At 41.6% G+C, this 21,207-nt stretch overlaps 1 protein-coding gene across 1 annotated transcript in view; it reads right to left on the bottom strand.

Moving 5' to 3' along the window:
• MCPH1 (microcephalin 1) overlaps nt 1–21,207 on the bottom strand; it is a 244,832-nt gene that overhangs the window by 180,109 nt on the left and 43,516 nt on the right. The window contains exon 9 of the mRNA XM_011961508.1: nt 13,121–13,230. Coding sequence (XP_011816898.1) covers nt 13,121–13,230 — 110 coding nt within the window. The remainder of the gene's footprint in view (nt 1–13,120; nt 13,231–21,207) is intronic.

Raw genomic sequence — 21,207 nt, 5'->3', positions numbered from 1 at the left:
ATATTCAGGTTGCTTTGTTTTTCTAAAAACTATAATAACTTTTCTGAACAGTCTCAAATAATACAATAATAGTGATCCATACAGCATCAGTATCAGTTTTCAATACTTACTATCTTAAATATTTTTTCTAATTTTCATAGCAAACAAAAAAAAAATGTACCTCCAAGTAGTTCATCATTAGTGTCTAAAGTGTTCAAACAATACATCTGCACCACCTCATTTAAAAAGATGTTTCATCTAGCAAACTCGGTATCTAACAGCTCCCCCGGGGTCTACACATGCACCCAGCTCCTTGCTCCTTGTGGAAGTCACTGGGGACCCCCAACATCAGATCTTATTTTCACATCATCCTTTCTCCTCTCCAGGAAGAGGGGCTGGGCAGGCAGAGTAAGAATAAGCCTGGGGTCCAGGTGTGTGGGAGAAGGGTGCAGGCCATGCTTGCAAGACAGGGCAGGTGGGAGGACAGCATAGGGGGCACACATAGGTGACACCCAGGAACATCCAAACATCCCCCTTCCCCAGACAAAGGGCCGTAGGGAATTCCAGCCCACCCAGAATAAGGGGCAGTGGCAGGAGGAAAGAAGCCACAGAGCCCAAGACCGTGAGGTATAGGGAGGGTGCACTCCCATCTGCAGAGGAAAGACCGCCTCTGAGTGCTGGATCTTTGGTGGTGAACTCAAAAAACAATGTGCTCAAATTGCTTAAGCTAAGGTGTAGGGCAGAAACTCCTTATACTACCCACTCTAAGTATAACCCCAAACTCACCAAAGCAAATGGGCTGATCTTGGGGAAAAATATGCAAATTCATGGATTTCCTGGCTAATGCTACCATTTTGAGAAACAGATACATACACACCTCTACCTTCCAACTCCACAAGGATTACTCCACGGGCCAGGCATGGTGGTTCATGCCTGTAATCCCAGCACTTTGGGAGATCCAGGTAAGTGGACGGTTTGAGGCCAAGAGTTCAAGACCAGCCTGGGCAACACAGTTAAATCCCATCTCTAAAACAAACAAAAAAAACTAGCTGAGTGTGGTAGCATCTGCCTGAAGTCTCAGCTACTCATGAGGCCAAGGCTGGAGGGATCACTTGAGCCCAGGAGATCAAGGCTGCAGTGGGCTATGATCTCGCCATGGCACTCCAGCCTGGGCAACAGAGCAAGACCCTGTCTTTAAACAAAACAAAACAAAAGAATTATACCACAATTTCAACCCTGTAAACTGTTTGGTTCCTACTTTCCTATCCATGGTCCCTCATTTTTGTTAAAACTTCACCTGAGGAAGTAAAGTGACAGAAAAATACCAAAAACAAAAAAAAGGACAACAAACATAACCTATAAATTCTGGGATAATATTTTAGTACTGCTTTTAATGATGAGAACTAGATTGCAAATAAATAGGAAATATACTTTAAAATGAAAAGCAGAAGATATTTCTGCAGAAAAATAAAACAACACAACTTCAAAAAAAAAGGTTTCAAAATTGAAAATCACTGATAAGGGAGACCAGAAGGAGAAGTGCTTCATACCAAGCTGCTCCGGTTTGACAGTCACTGAATATTATATTCTTTTCCTATAGAGACTCACTATTGATATATGAACTAAGTCTAAAGTCACATCCAAAAGTCATAAAAGGATATGCCAAAAATCTATTTTAAATGCGTCATAATTTTTTTTAACAAACCCTGTTATAATGCCTCATTAATTTTGAATTGCAGTTTTTGTCATTCTATTTCACCCCTTCTGAATAATCATGTTTTTATTCCCCTTTTTAAAAAACAAATCGAAATTACCCTGGATTAATATCAAATAATTTATATTCCTAAATATTATTTGGAAGGCAATAACTTTTTTAAAAGTGTAAAGAGTTGGCCAGGCGCGGTGGCTCAAGCCTGTAATCCCAGCACTTTGGGAGGCCGAGACGGGTGGATCACGAGGTCAGGAGATCGAGACCATCCTGGCAAACACAGTGAAACCCCGTCTCTACTAAAAAAATACAAAAAACCAGCCGGGCAAGGTGGCGGGCGCCTGTAGTCCCAGCTATTCGGGAGGCTGAGGCAAGAGAATGGCGTAAGCCCGGGAGGCGGAGCTTGCAGTGAGCTGAGATCTGGCCACTGCACTCCAGCCTGGGCAACACAGCAAGCCTCTGTCTCAAAAAAAAAGTGTAAAGAGTTAAAGACATAAGGAAAGGCAAAGAAATAAATATAATTGAGGGTCAGGCACGGTGGCTCAAGCCTATAATTCCAGCATTTTGGGAGGCCAAGGCGGGTGGATCACTTGAGGTCAGGAGTTTGAGACCAACCTCGCCAACATGGTGAAACCCCGTCTGTACTAAGTACAAAAACTAGGCCGGGCGTGGCGGCTCACGCCTATAATCCCAACACTTTGAGAGGCTGAGGTGAGTGAATCACCAGGTCAGGGGATCAGACCATCCTGGCCAACATGGTGAAACCTTGTCTCTACTAAAATACAAAAAAAGGCCTGGGCACAGTGGCTCACGCCTGTAATCCCAGCACTTTGGGAGACCGAGGTGGGTGGATCACGAGGTCAGGAGAGAGAGAGAGAGAGAGAGAGAGAGAGAAAGAGAGAGAGAAAGAAAGAAAGAATTGGGGAGGAAATAATTGTTCCTCAAGAGAACAGACATACAACTTTCCTTGGAAAACCAGTCACATTTAAAGTAAATTCTAGCCTTTAGGACAAATGCGTACAGCTCTGCATTTCTGTGTGTCTACCTTACCCCGTATCTGAGGAGCATAACAAATGAAGCCACTTGTCCCTTATTAACACGAGTCTCTGATGTCAGTGGAAATAAGCCGTAAGGTCTGCAGGCCTCCCCCGCCCTCCGCCCTTCCTTTCTTTGGTTCACTCTCTTGGCTTCCTCCTCCGCTGTGGCAGTTCCAGGAGATGCGTCCAGCCACAAGAAAGCTCTGAGGACCCGGGGAGCATTTCTTCCCAGGGCTATCACAAGTGAGAGCACACTTTCCAGAAGCCTCCCAGGAAGACTTCCCTTCACATCTTGTTGGACAGAAGTGAGTCACAGTCTCAAACTAATGAGTGGTAAGAGGAAGAGAATGCCGGTGATGTGCTGAGACGGCGTTCGAGGACGGGGCGGACACGGGGTGGTGGGAGCAGCGCAGTGGGAGGGTCACTTGGCATGAAAGGAGAAGGACTCATACCAGGGAGGTGCAGTGCAGAGCACCTTTTATCTCCAGGCCCTTTACTCCCTTTTAAAATAAAAATAAGGATTCAAGTTTGCTACTTCAGCAAGCTATTATTTTGTTTGAGTTTCTGCATATCTCAAACAGATTAATTTGATATTTCTAGACCAATTTAGCACAGTTTACTATCATTAAGCTCACTCCCCCTAGATGGTGCATGTAGTAAGCTAGACCTTAGGAGCTAGCAGCGGTAACTATTTAAATTGGACCTGCACATCTCTCCTTTGCTCAGTGCATAGAACGCCTACCAGCAGAACTTTTCTTTCTTTTTCTTTTTTTCCTTTTTTCTGAGGTGGAATCTCGCTCTGTTGCCCAGGCTAAAGTGCAGTGGCAGGATCTCGGCTCACTGTAACTTCCACCTCCTGGGTTCACGTGATTCTCCTGCCTCAGCTTCCCGAGTAGCTGGGACTACAGGTGTGCACCACCACAACCAGCTAAGTTTTTGTACTTTTAGTAGAGACAGGGTTTTGCCTGTTGGCCAGGCTGATCTCAAACTCCTGACCTCAGGTGATCCACCGACCTTGGTCTTCCAAAGTGCTGGGATTATAGGCGTGAGCCACCATGCCTGGCCAAAGCAGAAGATCTTAAATAGATTTCTTTGGCTAGCTCCTCTCTCAGTGCCTGTGGGTCTCCCAGTGGGAAATGTCCTCCGTCCGTGGCCTCTACCTTTACATGGCCTAAGACAACCACTGAGGCACAGGAGATCCACCCTGGTTGGTCCTCATTTCCACCACGTCCAGTCCAAAACACATTTGACAATTTCTGAACCACATATTTACAAGGCATGCAAAATCAGTTATTGAACAAAGAAAACACATTTTTAAAAAGATGGAGTTCTTTGAAGATCCTATTTAATGTTTTCTGTAGAAATATTTTATCTCATACATAGCAAGAAAAAAACATGCTAATGGGGGCTGACGGCAACTGTTAGGCTATCAAGAGGCAGCTGTTTTTTAAATGGCTTCATCAAGCAACATCTGCTGATGGACCCCACACCTGTCACAACCAGCACGTTCCCCGCCACTGCCAGCTCTGGGTACAGTCTGCCAAAAGTGATTTATCAAAGCAAATACAGATCACTGAAACAGCTGTGTTGGAAATCAAGGGCACCTTCGATCTTACAGACCTCACCAGCCGGGTGGTCGGCACTAAAGGCCCTATCTTTCTGCGTACAGCGGGTCTGAACAATGGAAATGATTTACATGGATATTTACAGAGGGTGTCACGCTCGAGGAAGTGTGGCAGTTCCCCTAAATGTGTGATAACAACATACCCGTGCTGCATTTTCAAGAAAAAAATAAATAAATATCACCTGTTCTTTGGATGAGTCACTGCTCTTTCAACTTGAAAGTTCAATTTAAAATCAAAGCTACAAGCGTGTATGCTTCCAGCCAAGTGCACCATCTAATGGAAAACAGCCAAAGCCTGGCATTACTGCAAACTGTAAAACTGCATTCATAAAATGCTGGCGTCTCCATCACAGCAGTGAAGTACTCATTACAGGACCCTTCACTTGAAGGAAAGGAAACGGCAGGAAAATCATCCATTTGACATGAACAGTGGCTCAAGTATTCTATTTTCCCTGCTCAGGAAGGCATCTGTGTCCCTGCAGCTCTCTTTCCTCCTGCCTCCAGCTGGCCTGCCACACTGCATCTGGGCTAGGCCTTTCCCACCCTCTGGGCATCTAGCACTCTTTTTATTCCCACCACTGGGACCCTTTTATCTTCTTTCCACTGCAAGCCACCTTCTCTGGGGAAGCCAGACCCAAATGAGCTATAATTCCCAATCTACTGCCTCCGCAATAAAGACATGATTGGAGCTCTCGGAAATAGACTTTCTTTTCAGCGTCTCCATATGACTGAGAAATAGAAAACTCAATCTAAAAAGAGGTCACAATGCTCAATAAATGACAGCTGTAAGTACCCTATCACAACTCACCCTATCACAACTCACACAGGTCTACTGACAGATCTCAGTTCTTTCAGGATATTGGAGATGAGGAAAGCATCTCTTGAAAACTGAGGAAGCAGATCCCCCAAGCAGGCATTTCTGACCACAGAACTCAGTCTTCTGCCTCCTGGGTGAGATGACAGAGCACAATTTCATGCTAATGGCCTCCATCTCACCCCCAAAACAAAGATTCTCAATGGGAGGATGACCATCAGCTCAGAATCACTGGAGGAGCTTGTAGGAAAGGCTCTACTGCTATCCTCACCCCATGCCCAGAGACTCTATTTTGGCCCTGGCATGCCTGTGGTCAGTAAGTCCAACAAGAGACACTGTGTGGACTGTCCCGGAATTTTGAGGGTCATTTTCATTAAAGACACATGGTGGTCTCTGGGAGTGGGAAAAGAGGAGGCAGGTGAGAGAGACCTACTCTATTCCAAGTTATAGCTGCAAAACAAAGGACAGTCAATATGCAGACATGACCCTCACCCAAGTTTGTGCTGAAGAAAATAGCTAACATTTTTTGAGCACTTCTATATATCAGGTGCTATCTTAAACTCTTTGCATGTTTCAACTCAATTAGCACAAACCCTTTGAGGAGACTGGTACTATTATTAATATTATCCCTGTTTTATACACAAAGAAGTAGAGGCACAGATATTAAGTAATTTGTTCAACACCATGGAACTCACAGAGCAGGTGAGTAGCAGAGCTGGGATTGAACCCAGGGATCTGGCTCTGGGGCAACGCTTTTGCAACACTGCACTGTAATGCACAGTCTTGGAGAAGAGAATCCATCCTTTACTGAAAGAAGACTGTCTCTCAAGTTTAGGAAGAATATTCAAAAATAAGTGAAGTACATGATGATGATTCCATGATTACTGAGTGATGGTTAAGAGCACCAGAAATGTTTTAAACATGTTCACTCAAAAAGTAAAAGGGAAATTCATGCATCTCTTATTTACTCAGAAAATATTTACTGAACACTTACTTTGTTTGTGATGCTATATCCTGCTGAGTATTAAGAGATGAACAGGATATAGACTATGTCCTTATGGGCTCATATTCTAGCAAAGATGTAAGAACAAGCAACTATCTGAGCATATGCAAGCTATTACTTGTTTTGCACCCTATTTGAGAAACTTTTAGGAATTTAAGCATTCTATCTGGTGTGTAATTCTTTAATTTTTTTTTAACCACTATCAAAATAAGTATGCTCTATTTGTTCCTTCATATCTCTCCAGGCCTCTAGGCTTAGGAAAGCCTCTGTAAACATTTCTGTGCTCTGACCCACAGCTTGCCTTCACATGCAACAAGCTGGATTGGCAGAGATGGCTCCAAAATGAGATTCTAAAACTTAGCCACTCATAAAAAGCTATCCTGTTGATAACTCACATGGAAAATGTTGCTGAGGATAATAATCAATATTTTGAACAACAAAATCCAGAAGGAGTAGAATAAACCAAATACTTGGATAAAAAAAATTATATTCATGTACTTCTATCAGAGCACTGGTATCTATACATAGCTTCTTTGGGTTCTGTGTCTGATGATATTCAACAAGTACAAAGAAAACAGGTCAAAATTCATCATAATATTTTGTATTTCTCCCTCTGAAAAGATGTGTAACTATCAATGTCAATGACCTACATGCTACAAGCTAAGATTACAGAGGTAATAAAATTGCTTAACTGGATCCTCAAAATAAAGTCTCAATAGGCCAGGCACGGTGGCTCACACCTGTAATCCCAGCACTGTGGGAGGCTGAGGCAGGCAGATCACTTGAGGTCAGAAGTTCAAAACCAGCGTAGCCAACATGGCAAAACCCTGTCTCTACTAAAAATAAATGAATGAATGAATGAATGAATGAATGAATAAATAAATAAATAAAAAGTAGCCAGACATGGTGGCAAGTACCTATAATCCCAGCTACTCGGGAGGCTGAGACACAAGAATCACTTGAACCTGGCGGGGTGGAGGTTGCAGTGAGCCAAGATTGGGCCACTGTACTCCAGCCTGGACAACAAAGCAAGACTCCATCTCAAAAAAAAAAAAAAAAAGTATCAACAAATTTGAAACAAGTATATTTAAAATAAATCTAAAAAAATCCAGACTCTTTTTCTGACTGATTTATAGAGTGATTTTTGCCATTAAAAATGGATATTAAACCAAAAAAAAATCTAATGGAAGTTATAGCTCTGAGATTCTGTAAGTCTTCATGGAATAGTATTTTTTTTCACTCTTTAAGAGAAACTGAAATAATGTCATTACAGGTGTTTAGTGTGTCTTTTGCAAACAGTGACCTATGTGTTCATCTCAAAAATCATTTCTCTTGACTTGGCCTCTTACTGTTCTCTTCTCAGAGAAGGATAAACTGTATTTGGAGAAGTTTTCTTAAGTGGCCACTAAAATTCACCCATCCTCTCCAGGAATGGTAGACTAAGTAGTTTGAAATAGCCTCCTCACTGTGAGCCCTCAGAAAAGCTGGACAAGATGCAAACAAACAAACAAGCCCCAGTGATTTGCAGACGTTGCCCAGCTACTAAGTCAGTGAGTCATGGAAGAAGAAACCCATGGAAGAAGAGGTGAACCAGAGTCAGAAGCCCACACTCCCTGGGGACAGGCAGCCTCGCAGAGACAGAACCCCAGCTCCACATCATCTCAGTCCCTGCTAGGAAGATAAAGATAAACTAACCAGACATATTAGATACGGAACATACGATTGAAAACAACAGATATGAAAAACAGAAATTAAGGGGAGCCAGAAAAGACAGTTATTTCAAAAGAAATATGCATAATATGTTCAAATAAATAAAAGACAGGATTAATAATTTTGGCAGAGAACTGGAAATGGTTTTTAAAAATCAAACAGAGGGCATGAACACTCCCGCCTGTAATCCCAGTACTCTGGAAGGCCGAGGTAGGAGGACTGTTGGAGACCAGGGATTTGAGAACAGCCTGGTCAACGTGGGGAGACCCCATCTCTATAAAAAATAATTAAAAAAAATAAAATGGAATAACAAGGACTGAAAGAAAATACATGTTAAAACTCAATATGTGGATTTAGCATCAGAATAGACTTACAGAGAGTCAAAGGTGAAATGGAAAATAAATCAACAGAAGACACCCAGAAGGAAATAAGGAGATACAAGAGGAAAGAAATAGAGGAAAATCATGAGACATGGGCTACAGAAGCAAAGGATAACACATGGGATTGCATTCCCAGCAATGGAGGTGTGAGGAAACAGGCAGAAGAAATCACAGCAGAGAAGTTTCCAGAACAGATTAGACAAGAAGGCTTGTGACTCTCAAGTAAGCAAACAACAAAACAATACTCTGGTACACCAATCACAGTGAACCTACAGAAAACCAAAGATGAGAACAGCCTAACCCCAGAGCCCGTGGCCGCAGCCGACTTTAGCATCTCTCTTCTTGCGGTTCCGCATCCATCCCCAGGCCACACCAAGGCCATGCTGCTCTTCACACAGGCTCCAGGCTTTCCCACCTTTCTCACCTTTGTACCTTCTACCCTGCACCTTCGCAATACTCAGAACTCACGACTGACAGCGCTCACTGACTGACAGTCCTGTCTGCAGGGCTGCCCAGATAGTATATTACCTGAAAGTGCTACTTCAAATTTAAAACTAAAAAGAAAATAAAGTCATTAGGGCCACGAGACACACCTGAGTTTCAAATCATTTTCCTCACTACGGAGATAGCATGTAGCCTGGCTCACACGAAAACATAAAAATGTCAGGCCCAGACCTTACCATTCACCATTCCAGTAGAGGCATTGCTTCAGTCATTAGCTGGTGAAAGATATTTCCTGTAAACTTTCCTTTTTTCAACATTAATATTCAATTACAAGATTTTTTTTCTTTAGGAAATAGAAACAATTTTGTGCTTAATAGAATCTGATACTTTAATATATCCTTATACATAAAAATATGTGGCATGTGCCTGTAGTCCCAGCTACTCAGGAGGCTGAGGCAGGAGAATTGCTTGAACCCGGGAGGCAGAGGTTGCAGTGAGCCAAGGTTGTGCCCTTGCACTCCAGCCTGAGTGACAGAGCGAGACTCCATCTCAAAAAAAAAAAAAAAAAAAAAGAGGCCATGTTAATTTCCAAATTTCAGTTTAACAGATTCAATCCTTTCACAATTCCATGGTATACTTTTAAAACCAGGAAACTAAATTTTAGTGTTTCTGTTGACTCATTACAGCATATCAACATAAATTTCTCTCCTCATGCTCATATCAAAAGATTTCAAACTACTGGGAAGTTGTATATTTAAAATTTAATGTTACTGGCTGGGCACTGTGGCTCAAACCTGTAATTCCAGCACTCTGGGAGGGCCAAGGAGGGCAGATCACTTGAGGTCAGGAGTTTGAGACCAGCCTGGTCAACATGGTGAAACCCCATCTCTACAAAAGACTTAAAAAATTAGCCAGGCGTGCTGGTGGGTGCCTGTTGTCCCAGCTATTCAGGAGGCTGGGGCAGGAGAATCGCTTAAATTCGTGAGGTAGAGGTTGCAGTGAGCCGAGATCACGCCAGTACACTCCAGCCTGGGCGACAGAGTGATACTATGTCTCAAAATAAAATAAAATAAAATAAATTTAGTGTTACCTTTTACAAATTTATATTGTTCTTCCTTGTAACCTGTGAAATAATAAATGACGGTCCTTCATCTATATTGCTATCTAAATTTGCGCCCCTAAAAAACTCACTCAACCTTTAAGCAAACAAATCAGGACTTTTTGTTTTTTGAGACGGAGTCTCGCTCTGTTGCCCAGGCTGGAGTGCAGTGGCATGATCTCAGCTCACTGTAAGCTCCGCCTCCCGGGTTCACACCATTCTCCTGCCTCAGCGTCCCAAGTAGCTGGGACTACAGGCACCTGCCACCACGCCTGGCTAATTTTTTGTATTTTTAGTAGAGATGGAGTTTCACCCTGTTAACCAGGATGGTCTTGATCTCCTGACCTCGTGATCCACCTGCCTCGGCCTCCCAAAGTGCTGGGATTACAGGTGTGAGCCACCATACCCAGCCCGCAAATCAGGACTTTAAGCCTTTGTCTTTAATTTTAGAGTCTAAAAATGAAACAGGTTTACATGAAAGGTGTTTAGAAACAAATGAAACTTCTTCTAGGATAAATCACTTGTTTAAATTCTACTAAAGTCCCAAGGCAGTAGTTTCCAAACTTTGCTTTGCATTAGAATCACCTCAGGAGTTTAAAAAAATCCTAGTGGCCAGGGTACACCCCGTATTAATGACACCAGCATGTCTGGGATTGGGGCCAGGCGGCCATGTACCTTACAGATCCCCAGCTGAGTCCAATGCGCAGCCCAGTCAGGAAGCACTACCCTAGGGCATTAGGAGTTTTTGATTCATTCAAGCAAAGGCTCTGTGGTGAACTGTAATAAGGAATGGATTAGGAAGAAAATCCTGTGAAAGAGGGGAAACCTAGGTCTTGTTCCTTCTGCTATTGGCGAGACGCAATACAGAAGGTGGATTATTCGCTCTCACTAGGTGTTCATCTCCTCCGTGTTAAGGACAGGGTGCTGCACTGGGCTGGGGAGCTGCTGGCCAGGAGGGTCTCAAGTGGGGCCAGAGAATCTGCATTTATTTATTTTTGAGACAGAGTCTCACTCTGTTGCCCAGGCTAGAGTGCAGTGGCATGATCTCAACTCATTGCAACCTCCCCTTCCTGGGTTCAGGTGATTCTCCCACCTCAGCCTCCTGAGCAGCTGGAATTACAGGTGCCCACCACCAGGCCTGGCCAATTTTTGTGTTTTTTGTAGAGATGGGATTTTGCCATGTTGGCTAGGCTGGTCTCGAATTCCTGACCTCAAGTGATCCGCCCGCCCCAGAGTGCTGAGATTACAGGCATGAGCCACCATGCCCGGCCCAGAAAATCTGCATTTAAAACCTGCTTTGAGTGATTCTTCACACAGAACCAGAAGCGGTGGATCCCTTTCAGAAATGACATTCTAAATTATGAGGGCAAAGTTTACTAATATGCTTAAAATATTTTTAAAAGAAGACTTAAATTTGAGCAAGTTAGGCAGTTCAATCTACGAAAATATTTTAGTTCCTGAGCACAGCAGTTGAAGGCAGATATGGAGGTGTGTATTTGTAATTTTGTATTTTGCCTCCCTCTCTGAGCACTCATTCTTTTATCATTACTCAAGACAATAATACCACCTTATATTCATGGAGCAATTACTATTTGATCTACAGAAGAATGCCAGAAGGTCAAACGGGGGGTACCCATCTCCCATTCATATGCCATGTACAGTGAGATGCCTCATAAGGAAGAAGGGGCCACACTCCCGCCCAGGATGCCTGTCCCTAACCCAGTGCTTCCACAGACCAAGCCCATCAGGTCCAGGGTTATCCCAGGCACAGGGCGGCAATACCACTCGTCTGAAATAGTAACTTCCATTGTGGGCAAATGAGAAAGTCAAACCTCATGCCTTTTGATCAAACAAGACGGAGTATTTTTATGGTGAGTAACAAGTAACTCAACACTCAATATTTACTGAGCACTTAAAAAAAAAATGCCAGACATGGTACAACGTAGAGTACCAATAGAGAGGAGAGGTACCACCGCTTCCCCGGGCAGACACTGGCAGAGGGTAAAGGGCACAAAGCAGAGCTGTGGACCAGCTGCCATGGGACACATCGGCAGGAGAGGCACGGGAATGGTAGTAGATGCAGAGGAAACTGATTCTTTATTTCTTTCCAAAGGAACTAGGTCAAGTGGCTATGCAGCAGTAGGAAGAAGACTGAGAAACAGGGATGCAAAACACAAACTCAGCCACGGTGTCACCAGCATTCTAGGAAGGGCCCCACCGCCGGGAGGCAGCACGCTGAGCAGGTCCCGCAGGCTGCAGTGGAGTCAGAGTGCGCAACGCCATGGTAGGGCAGGTGCCTCGGTGTTGCCACGCCACAAATATGTTACAGGACCCCAACAGTCTCTCTCTCTCTCTACACATTTGTTGCTTTACCTGAAATAGGATTCCTTTCCATTTCTTTGCTCCACTTTTTTTCTGAGACAAACCAGAAAGCACGAGTAAAGAAATCTAAGTTTCTATAAGTTACTGCCACCTTTCATGAAATCCGTGTAATTTTAAATGTCTTTTCACCACTGCCAAGATAAGAAGCAAAGGAGTCAGGTTTCTCTTCCGCAGGTCAAAGGCAGCCGCCCATCTGTTCAAGCCTGAGTATCAGGACCTGGAAGCCCTATGTAGACCCATCTACTCTGCCATTCTTTTCACCTGTTGCTTTTCAATCGCTGTGGTTTTGCCCTACCATTTTGAATTCAGGTTTCACTACATTATACTTCCTTGGCCTCATAAAAATGAGGCACAAGGTATAATATAGAATGGCTAATTTTAAATTTAAGCAATGCAAGTAGATATTGAATGATCAAAAACTTCAAAATCCTCATTATATTACTCATGTAAGAGAATAAGGGGAGTTTTTTAGAGGAAGAGCAAGGTTTTAAAGCCAAAACCACAAAGGAAAGGGTGTACCTGAGTGTTAGTACATAAACCTTTCACTCTGATGGCTTGAAGTCAAACCTTGATTAGTTCAAAAGTGAACGAATGTTTGGATTCTTCACCTCCTACCTAGTAAATATGTATTCCGATTATGAAATGGCAAGAAACGCTAGCACAACCAACATTCTCTGCTTTAGAAAAGCTACAGGCATTTTTACAAGAAATGCATTAGCAAAGTGATATGAGAAAGCTTGGTCTATCCATAATAACTCTTTGTCCGGAATGCAACCAACGCTTTCAGTTTCATATTCTGAGTTTTCCAGCATTTACCCATAATCAATTTTTTAAAATAAAAGACAAGTCAGATAGACTAGTTTATGTTTCATTGACCCAGAGAAGAACATTATGATGTATCAGCATTTGAAAGTTCAAAATAATATTTTTACACACTGACCTTTTTGCCTTTCCCACTTTTCTTCAATTCCTCATGAGGTTTGATGAGGTCCTTAAAGCTGTCACATGAGCCATCTAAAACATCATGCCTTGTTGGTCTATTTTTAACACCTAAAACCCAAGTGGATTAAAGATTAGTTAGAACTTTACATGGACTAAATACTACTTAAGCAAAACAAAAATCACATTTATGCATAATGGAAACAGGAAGTTATAGGCCTTTTAAATACATTGTATATATCTTCTTTTTGAGATCTATCTAGAACTTTCAGTTTATTACATTCCAGTATCCTAAGCAATTCACTTAACTCAATGGTCACTAACAATCAGGTTACAATGTTCTACAGCATCAACTCTGTCCATTTGATAATGCAAGAAAATGTATACCCATACCTTACATACTCTTCAAACTTCAATTCTTAGATTTTAAAATAATGACAAAGAACAGCTCTTCAGAGTAGGCAGTTCCATATTAGAGGTAATAATTAATTTAAGTTTTGGGGTCAGTTTGAGATTTTCTAGAAATTAGTCTTCAGTACAGAGCTTCAGGCTTCCACCTACAAATGATGGATGATTTTACTCCCCCCAAGTTTCCACCTTAGACCAGCGTCTTGCCATGAAGACACACAAACCAAAAGGATACTCATTCAAGTGAAATGTGGTTTCCTTAGATGCTAACCTGTGTAGACCTAAATAACCCACAACGAAGTGTGAAATGTGTACTTTGATTTGACTCATCTACTGCCTCAGAGGGTGCTTCTTACTCTCACCCTTCCTGCTCCTTCAAACAGTTTGCCTACTTTATGACTTAGATGGGATTTTGAAGGAGGAGCTAACATGGACCATAACATGGTCTCAATGGTATAAATGCAAACTTTGATGCAAAAGTTATGTAGCAGCCTAGGGGGTACTAGAACCTGCCAGTCAGGTGATAGCTAAACTGCATTGTTGATTACCTAATGATTAACAAATAGCTAATGATCTACCCACTGGAGATGCAAAATGCACAAGATATAGTCCCACTCTTAGGGAGCTCACAACCCAACAGACAATGTAGACATAGACAAATAAATATAATGCAAGGTGAAATTAACATCAGTGCCCTCAGAAATTAAAAATCATATAACATGAGAAAGACTTCTTTGCAGATAAAATGCTATAAAGCCAGCTATAACTAAGTTTGGAGACTCTAAGGTAAAAACTGTCAGTCTTTTCAAAAACAGGGTCCTATCTAAGTGAAAAAGGATGCAGAATAAAAATGTTAATACTTTCCTGAATTCAAGCTAGTTGTTATTTGCAGCCTGAGCCCTGGACAGATTTTAAGGTCCAGTTCTAAACCACAAACCTACCAATCTACACTCTTTGCCATAATCCCTAATACTGAATCCCCTGGAGACTCAAACCAGTCACATCCTGACTGAGCCCGTACCTCCTCAGGTATCTTTTATGGTTGACGTGCACTGACTTTTCTCCCAGGCCCACTTTATCCCCTAGGGTAGAATATGAATGCAATCTTTTTCATTTTTAAGATTAAAAATAATTATAATTATTAATTATATCTACTATGCACTTATTTTTCTTTTTAAATAATAATATTTACTTGAAGCATGAGTGTGTCAAAATCAGAAAAGCAGTGGACTAGAGATATAATTTGGGATGCAGTGCTCTGTTATTGAAACATGAATAAATTTGCAGCTTCCTAGTGTAATCAATAAAAGTTTTGTAACAGCCACTTGCCTCAGTTCTTGCCGAACAACGAAACAGGCTGTAAAGCATCTTATAAACATAAAGTTCTAGGAAATGCAACACAATCTTTAAAAACTTAAGACAGACTGATATTGTTAACAATGTTTTCACAATTTCACAAATCCTGCAGTCAAAAAATGATCTAAGTAAATGATTTCTTAATGGTTATTTAAAACACTTCATAAACTCTGCCACAGTAATTTGCCAGTGTGTTTTAACAATGACCTCAGTAAACCCAAAGCAGTTGAGAGTGCAAAGTACTTCTGAAAACATCTGTGGAAAGATTAGTTGGACTCCATTTTTGGCTGGAAGTCTGTAAACAAACACCTACTCTCCTCTTCCTGACTCTCCCACTTCTTGGATGACTCTTTTCATGTTTGCTCCTAAGTGTGGTTTTTTCATGGGTTGTCATCAGCTCCCTTCTCACTCCCCAAGGTGATTTCATCACTTCCCATAAAGTCATCCATTACTGAAGAGACCTAATTCTCTGTACCTTGTCCAGACCTCCCAGCTGAGGTATGGCTGGATATATTCAACTACCTAATGGACATCTATTTTGAATGTCTCCAAGAAATTCCAACTAACATACACCCTTTAGCTGCTCTTCCTCCAACACACCCCAGTTGGATGAATGTCTATCTTCTTCGGCTACCACAACAGAGTACCATAAATTGGGTAGCCTGAAGGCCGAGATCAGGGTGCCCCCATGGTCGGGTTCTGGTGAAGGCTCTCTTTCTGGCTTAAAGGAGGCTACCTTCTTGCTGTCTTCACATGGCATAGCGAGAGGAAGCCAGTTCTCTGGTGTCTTTTTATAATGGTCCTAATCCCATCATGAAGCTCCTACCTTTAAGACCTCATCTAAACCTAACTATCTCCCAAAGATCGCCCTCTCCAAATGTTATCCCATTGAGGGTTAGAACTTCAATAAATAAATGTGGGGGTCACATGTGAAAGCATGTATCTTCCTCTCTCATTTTCCTCCCAACCTCATTACACACACAATTCACTGACTTCGTTTTCACAATATGATCATATACAGAAATGAATCTGATAGCGCCCACATTTTCATCTTTCAGTTATCTGAAATTTCACCATTTGGAAATTAGTTTGGATTAATAATGCCAACAAAATGCAAACACATCAATGAAAGCTAGTAAATGGTCACTCATTCACCTCTCAGTGTGAATTAGTTAAATCACAACCTTCAGCTACTCAACAGAGATAAGCAAGATTAAGGAAAAGTATTGATACTCAGGGAAGAGAGAAGAAAATGTCTAATATGATCACTTTGGAGCCAGAACCAGGCCAAGACAGTATAAGGACACAGGTAACTTAAATACTAGGAAAGGGAGAGATGAAGAAGTGGACATTGAAAAGACTACAGGAGAAACTTGGCTCGTGTCAAATTTTGTCTAGAGCTAAAGCTGAAGAAATAACTCTTATTTTTAACATTTATTTTCCTCCACATCCTACTTCCAAGATACAGAATTAATACTAACAATGCTAATACTAATAATACATTTAAACAATTAGTATTTACTCACACAAGGCACTATGCAAGAGACAAGGGTTGAAAAGGCTCCTGAAGGCCGAATAATCCGTAATTTTAACATGTAAAAATATACACTTAACATTATCCAATGAGAAATTTCTTCTAAGCTTCAAAAATTTGAATATGAAATTATTTTACAATGTAGTATGCAAAATATTAAGACTGGAAAGAACCTTAAAAGACGCCTAGGAAAAATTCCTTTCCAGAGATACCTTTGGGATATATGCAAGTTGTCTGGGTTCTACACAAGTAAAACCCTGCTAACAAGAGACTGCACTCATACTCATCTATTAAAATATCAAGTTCACTTTGTACACTCTGAAAGAGACAGAAACAACACTCTTCAATAGATAACGTGGAATTTTATCCTTTGGAATCATTGTAGAGATCATTACAATATCAATTTTATGTGTGTAAATTTGTTTTAATTCCCACTGAAAGTAATTGCTCCGACTTTTGAATTTCCTGATACTTGTGTGTAAAGTATCTTGACTGTACCTTCCCTACTTAGCTAAGTTCTTTAAAGCAAGGGGATAGAGCTTTCTATTAACCTTACCTCTCACTGTTTATACATTGGACATAGTAGATACGGAGTAAACATCTGATTGATAAAAAGTGAATATGTAAATGAATGAATGAATCAACCAAACAGTTAAATGGTCAACAGCCTTCTGTTAAGACTGACTAACCCACACCAAGTTGCTAGGATTGCTTAATGTTGCAGCCCCAGTGAGTTGGGCTGGCACACTATGGGAAAGGGGGTTCTTAATACACTTGTGAATTATTTGAAGAGTCAAAAGTGCAACAATTTAATGTACTTAATGAATATATGTATATCTATTTATTTGCTACAATAGTAATTCACAGTTTCTCTGGAATGCTCAGAATTCGCAAAATATACCATAGGCTGGGCACAGTGGCTCACAACTGTAATCCCAGCACTTTGGGAGGCAGAGGCGGACAGACTGCATGAGCTCAGAAACTGGAGACCAGCCTGGGGAACATAGCCAGGTGTGGTAGCCTGCATCTGTAGTCCCAGCTGCTCAGGATGCTGAGGTGGGAGGATCACTTGAGGCCAGTAAGTGGAGGCTGCAGTGAGCTGCGATCATGTCACTGCAGTCCAGTTTGGGTGACAGAGTGAGACCCTATCTCAAAACAACAAAAAAAAACCCCAACTCCTGTAAATCCTCCAGACCAATATTAGATGCTTTGTTAAAAGCCAAAACGGATGACAAAAATGAATGGTCATCAGTGGTATCATCAGCTTGTTAATCAGCATAATGGATGTGAGAAATAGTTTCTTGTTGGTTAAATTCATGGATTCATGGATTCAAGAACACTTAAATATTGCAGGGGACCCAATACCCACATATAACAGAGCATAAACATCTCGTATGAGTTGTGGCTGGTATCCCTGGGGGTGGTATCCAAGGCAAACCTTTCAGATAAGGTATGGACACTCCACTAAAGGACAGAGAACTAGGCCTTTAGCATATTGGTCACTTTTGTGGACCGCTTCCTAATTGCTTGCCAATAAATGTTTAATAAATGTCTTTCTGAGACTTGCCTTCAACAATATCAGGTAGATAGATGGTAGAAGAGTAGTTAACCATCATCAGCCTCCAACGACTTCTGACTATTATCCATGAACAAGACCCTGGTAGTTGGACATGACCAAATTGCTCAGATTAGCTCACAACACATGTGTACAAGGTGCTGACATGTAAAAATCCATCAACACAACAAAGAAGAAAATCTATAAAACCCATGGATAAGTGGGGTGTGGGAAGGACTTTTCTGCTTTTGCTAGTGAACACACAGTACCTATGGGACCACTGTGTTTCCTTCATTAGTGAAAAGCAAGTAGGTGCCAAGCTGTGCACTAGTTCAGGATGACCAATCGGCTTTATCTACCTGGCAATTCAAACTGACTTCCGGTGGTTGAAGAGCTATGATTGGCAGTGCCAAGAGGAAGGTGGGACACATTTCCACAAATAAGCAACAACAATTCTCTCTTGTGCTGTCAAAGGTTAAAACAAGAAGTGAGATCTCCATTCCCATGCAAACTGTCTGCTGTCTGTGGACATATTTCCTGAGCCCAGACTTCAGCAGGCTGAGGCTGCAGTGAGCTGCGATCATGTCACTGCACTCCAGTTTGGGTGACAGAGTGAGACCCTATCTCAAAACAACAACAGACTGAGTGCAAGAGCAAAGGGAATTTCCTTTTTTTTTTTTTTGAGACGGAGTTTCACTCTTGTTGCCCGGGCTGGAGTGCAGTGGCACGATCTCGGCTCACTGCAACCTCCATCTCCCGGGTCCAAGCGATTCTGCTGCCTCAGCCTCCCAAGTAGCTGAGATTACAGGCATGTGCCACCACACCCAGCTAATTTTGTAATTTTAGTAGAAATGGGGTTTCACTATGTTGGTCAGGTTGGTCTTGAACTCTGACCTCAAGTGATCCACCCACCTGGGCCTCCCAAAGTGCTGGGATTACAGGCGTGAGCCACCATGCCTGGCTGGAATTTCTTATTTCAAAACCCATTTGACTGCACAATTGAGGAGCTTCAACCTATTTTTCAATTGCAAGTGATAAATCTGCAATATAAGGACATGCTAAGAGGCAGGCATCGAGAGAAGAATCTAAGAGAATTCCATCAGTGTTTTCCAAGCTATGAAGATCCTCAATGCAAATTATCTGCTTGTGGACTGACATCAAATCAGCAGTATCTGTCTGTGGGAAAAGGCATTTTCAAAAGTGAAATAAGTAAAATCTATCTTATTACATATCAGCCTTAATAAACATTTGCAATCAATGTTGATGTGAACACTCAGTCTGAACTCCAATTAAATGAAATGTTATAATTCCCCCCCACAAATTATTTTTTTCTCATTAATAGAGCTGTATTACAAAAAATTGTATTTGAGTTTCATCAATAAAAATTTTGTAGAAAATGTCTTTTTTCTCATTATGTAATCATCTACATGAGTACCCGCATACCTCGATTTGGTCTCTTTGCCCACAAAGCCTAATGAACTTACTATCTGACCTGTTACAAAAAAACTGTGCTGACCCTACATATAGACTCTATTAAAAAATGAAGATTTACTGGTACCAATATGTAAATATGACATATTGCTTTTGTAAAAAGCAATTTTTAAGGCAATATAATTCTATGTATGCAAAAAATTATCTTAAAATACCTATTTGCATTTGTATGCTTATAGGCACACACATACACACACAAGAAATGTGTGGAAGGAAATATTAAACTGTGGACGGTGACTGCTTCGTGCAGACAAACACTCCAACCCAGTCTGTTCTCCAGTGTCCAGGGTTACATTTAAAACCTAAATCAGATTTGGTTGCTCCCCTGTTTCAAAGCCCCAACGGCTTCTCATCACACTTCAAAACAAAACAGCTGCCCACCTTGTCAGACACTGAAGGTCCCAAAGCTCTGGCTCCTACCCCTCTCCAACTTCCTTCCTCCAGCTCAGGAAGTCCTTGCTGTACTGGCCTCCCTGTTGTTCCTGCAAGCATTTTTCTCCATCACGACATTTGTTGCTGCTGTTACCTCCAGCTGAAACATGGATTTTGACAGAGTCACAGGCTCCCTCTCCCTCCCCAGGCCTGTGATCGAATGTCTCCTTCTCAGGGAAGCCTTCATGGGTCACCTTATCTATCAAATGCACTATTGTTTTTCTTTTTATCATTAACTGCTTGCTGACACTGTTATACACTTATTTACTATTTGTCTCCCTCTATGAGGGTGCACGCTGCTTCATTCTCTGCTGTCCCCACAAACTTGAAGAACACCTGAGACACAACGGGTCCATGACTTTCATTAGTTAGGAAGTGAACTAACGAAAAGAGGCCAGTGAGGAGATGGAAATTCTAGTCTTCTTAGCAATCTTTGTTACAATGGGAATGTATCTGTGTACTGTTTATAAAATTAGAGAATAAAAAAGTAAAAAAGAAAAGAATTAATGATTTTAAAGATTTTAGAAAACAAAATTGTTGGCCGGGTGTGGTGGCTCACGCCTGTAATCCCAACACTTTGGGAGGCCGAGGTGGGTAGATCACGAGTTCAGGAGTTCAAGACCAGCATGGCCAAGATGTGAAACCCTGTCTCTACTAAAAATACAACAAAATCAGCTGGGCATGGTGATGGGTGCCTGTAATCCCAGCTACTCGGGAGGCTGAGGCAGAGAATTGCTTAAACTTGGGAGGCGGAGGTTGCAGTGATCCAAAATCGTGCCACTGCACTCCAACCTGGGCAACAGAGCAAGACTACATCTCAAAAAACAAAAAACAAAACCAAAACAAAACCAAAATTGTTTCTCCCTCAGTTCCCATTCTACTAATGTACTGAAGCTCTTTGTAACTTGTTTTTGAAACCTTTTTTACACTCTATCTTAGATATTGACAATGGCAACAAGTAAAAGTGAACTGCAAACAGAAATGGAAAAAAGCCCTTTATTTCGACATTAAAGATTTGGAGGTACAGTTTGCTGTACAGAAGTTTTCACTCCTCCACAATTTCACCAGGTATACAGTGTGCATCCCTGACACTGAAACTGAAGGCCTTATGGTTTCATCTTGTAAGGCAGATTCCCAAAGAGAACTGGTTTACCTGAGTCCCAGGCGGCTGACAGTGGACAGTTTAAAACATTGATGACTCTTTATTACTATAAAAGAAAAGGGTTAGATTTAGGCTAGCCAACATGTAAGTCTTTTTATGTCCTAGAACCCAATGATTTCCCATCTCTCTGTAATGGCATGAAGTAAGGCA

This window comes from Colobus angolensis, unplaced genomic scaffold (genome assembly GCF_000951035.1).
Source record: "Colobus angolensis palliatus isolate OR3802 unplaced genomic scaffold, Cang.pa_1.0 Scaffold559, whole genome shotgun sequence".
Taxonomy (NCBI): domain Eukaryota; kingdom Metazoa; phylum Chordata; class Mammalia; order Primates; family Cercopithecidae; genus Colobus; species Colobus angolensis.
Note: the sequence above shows the minus strand (reverse complement) of the source record. Positions and strands in the feature narration are given on the sequence as shown.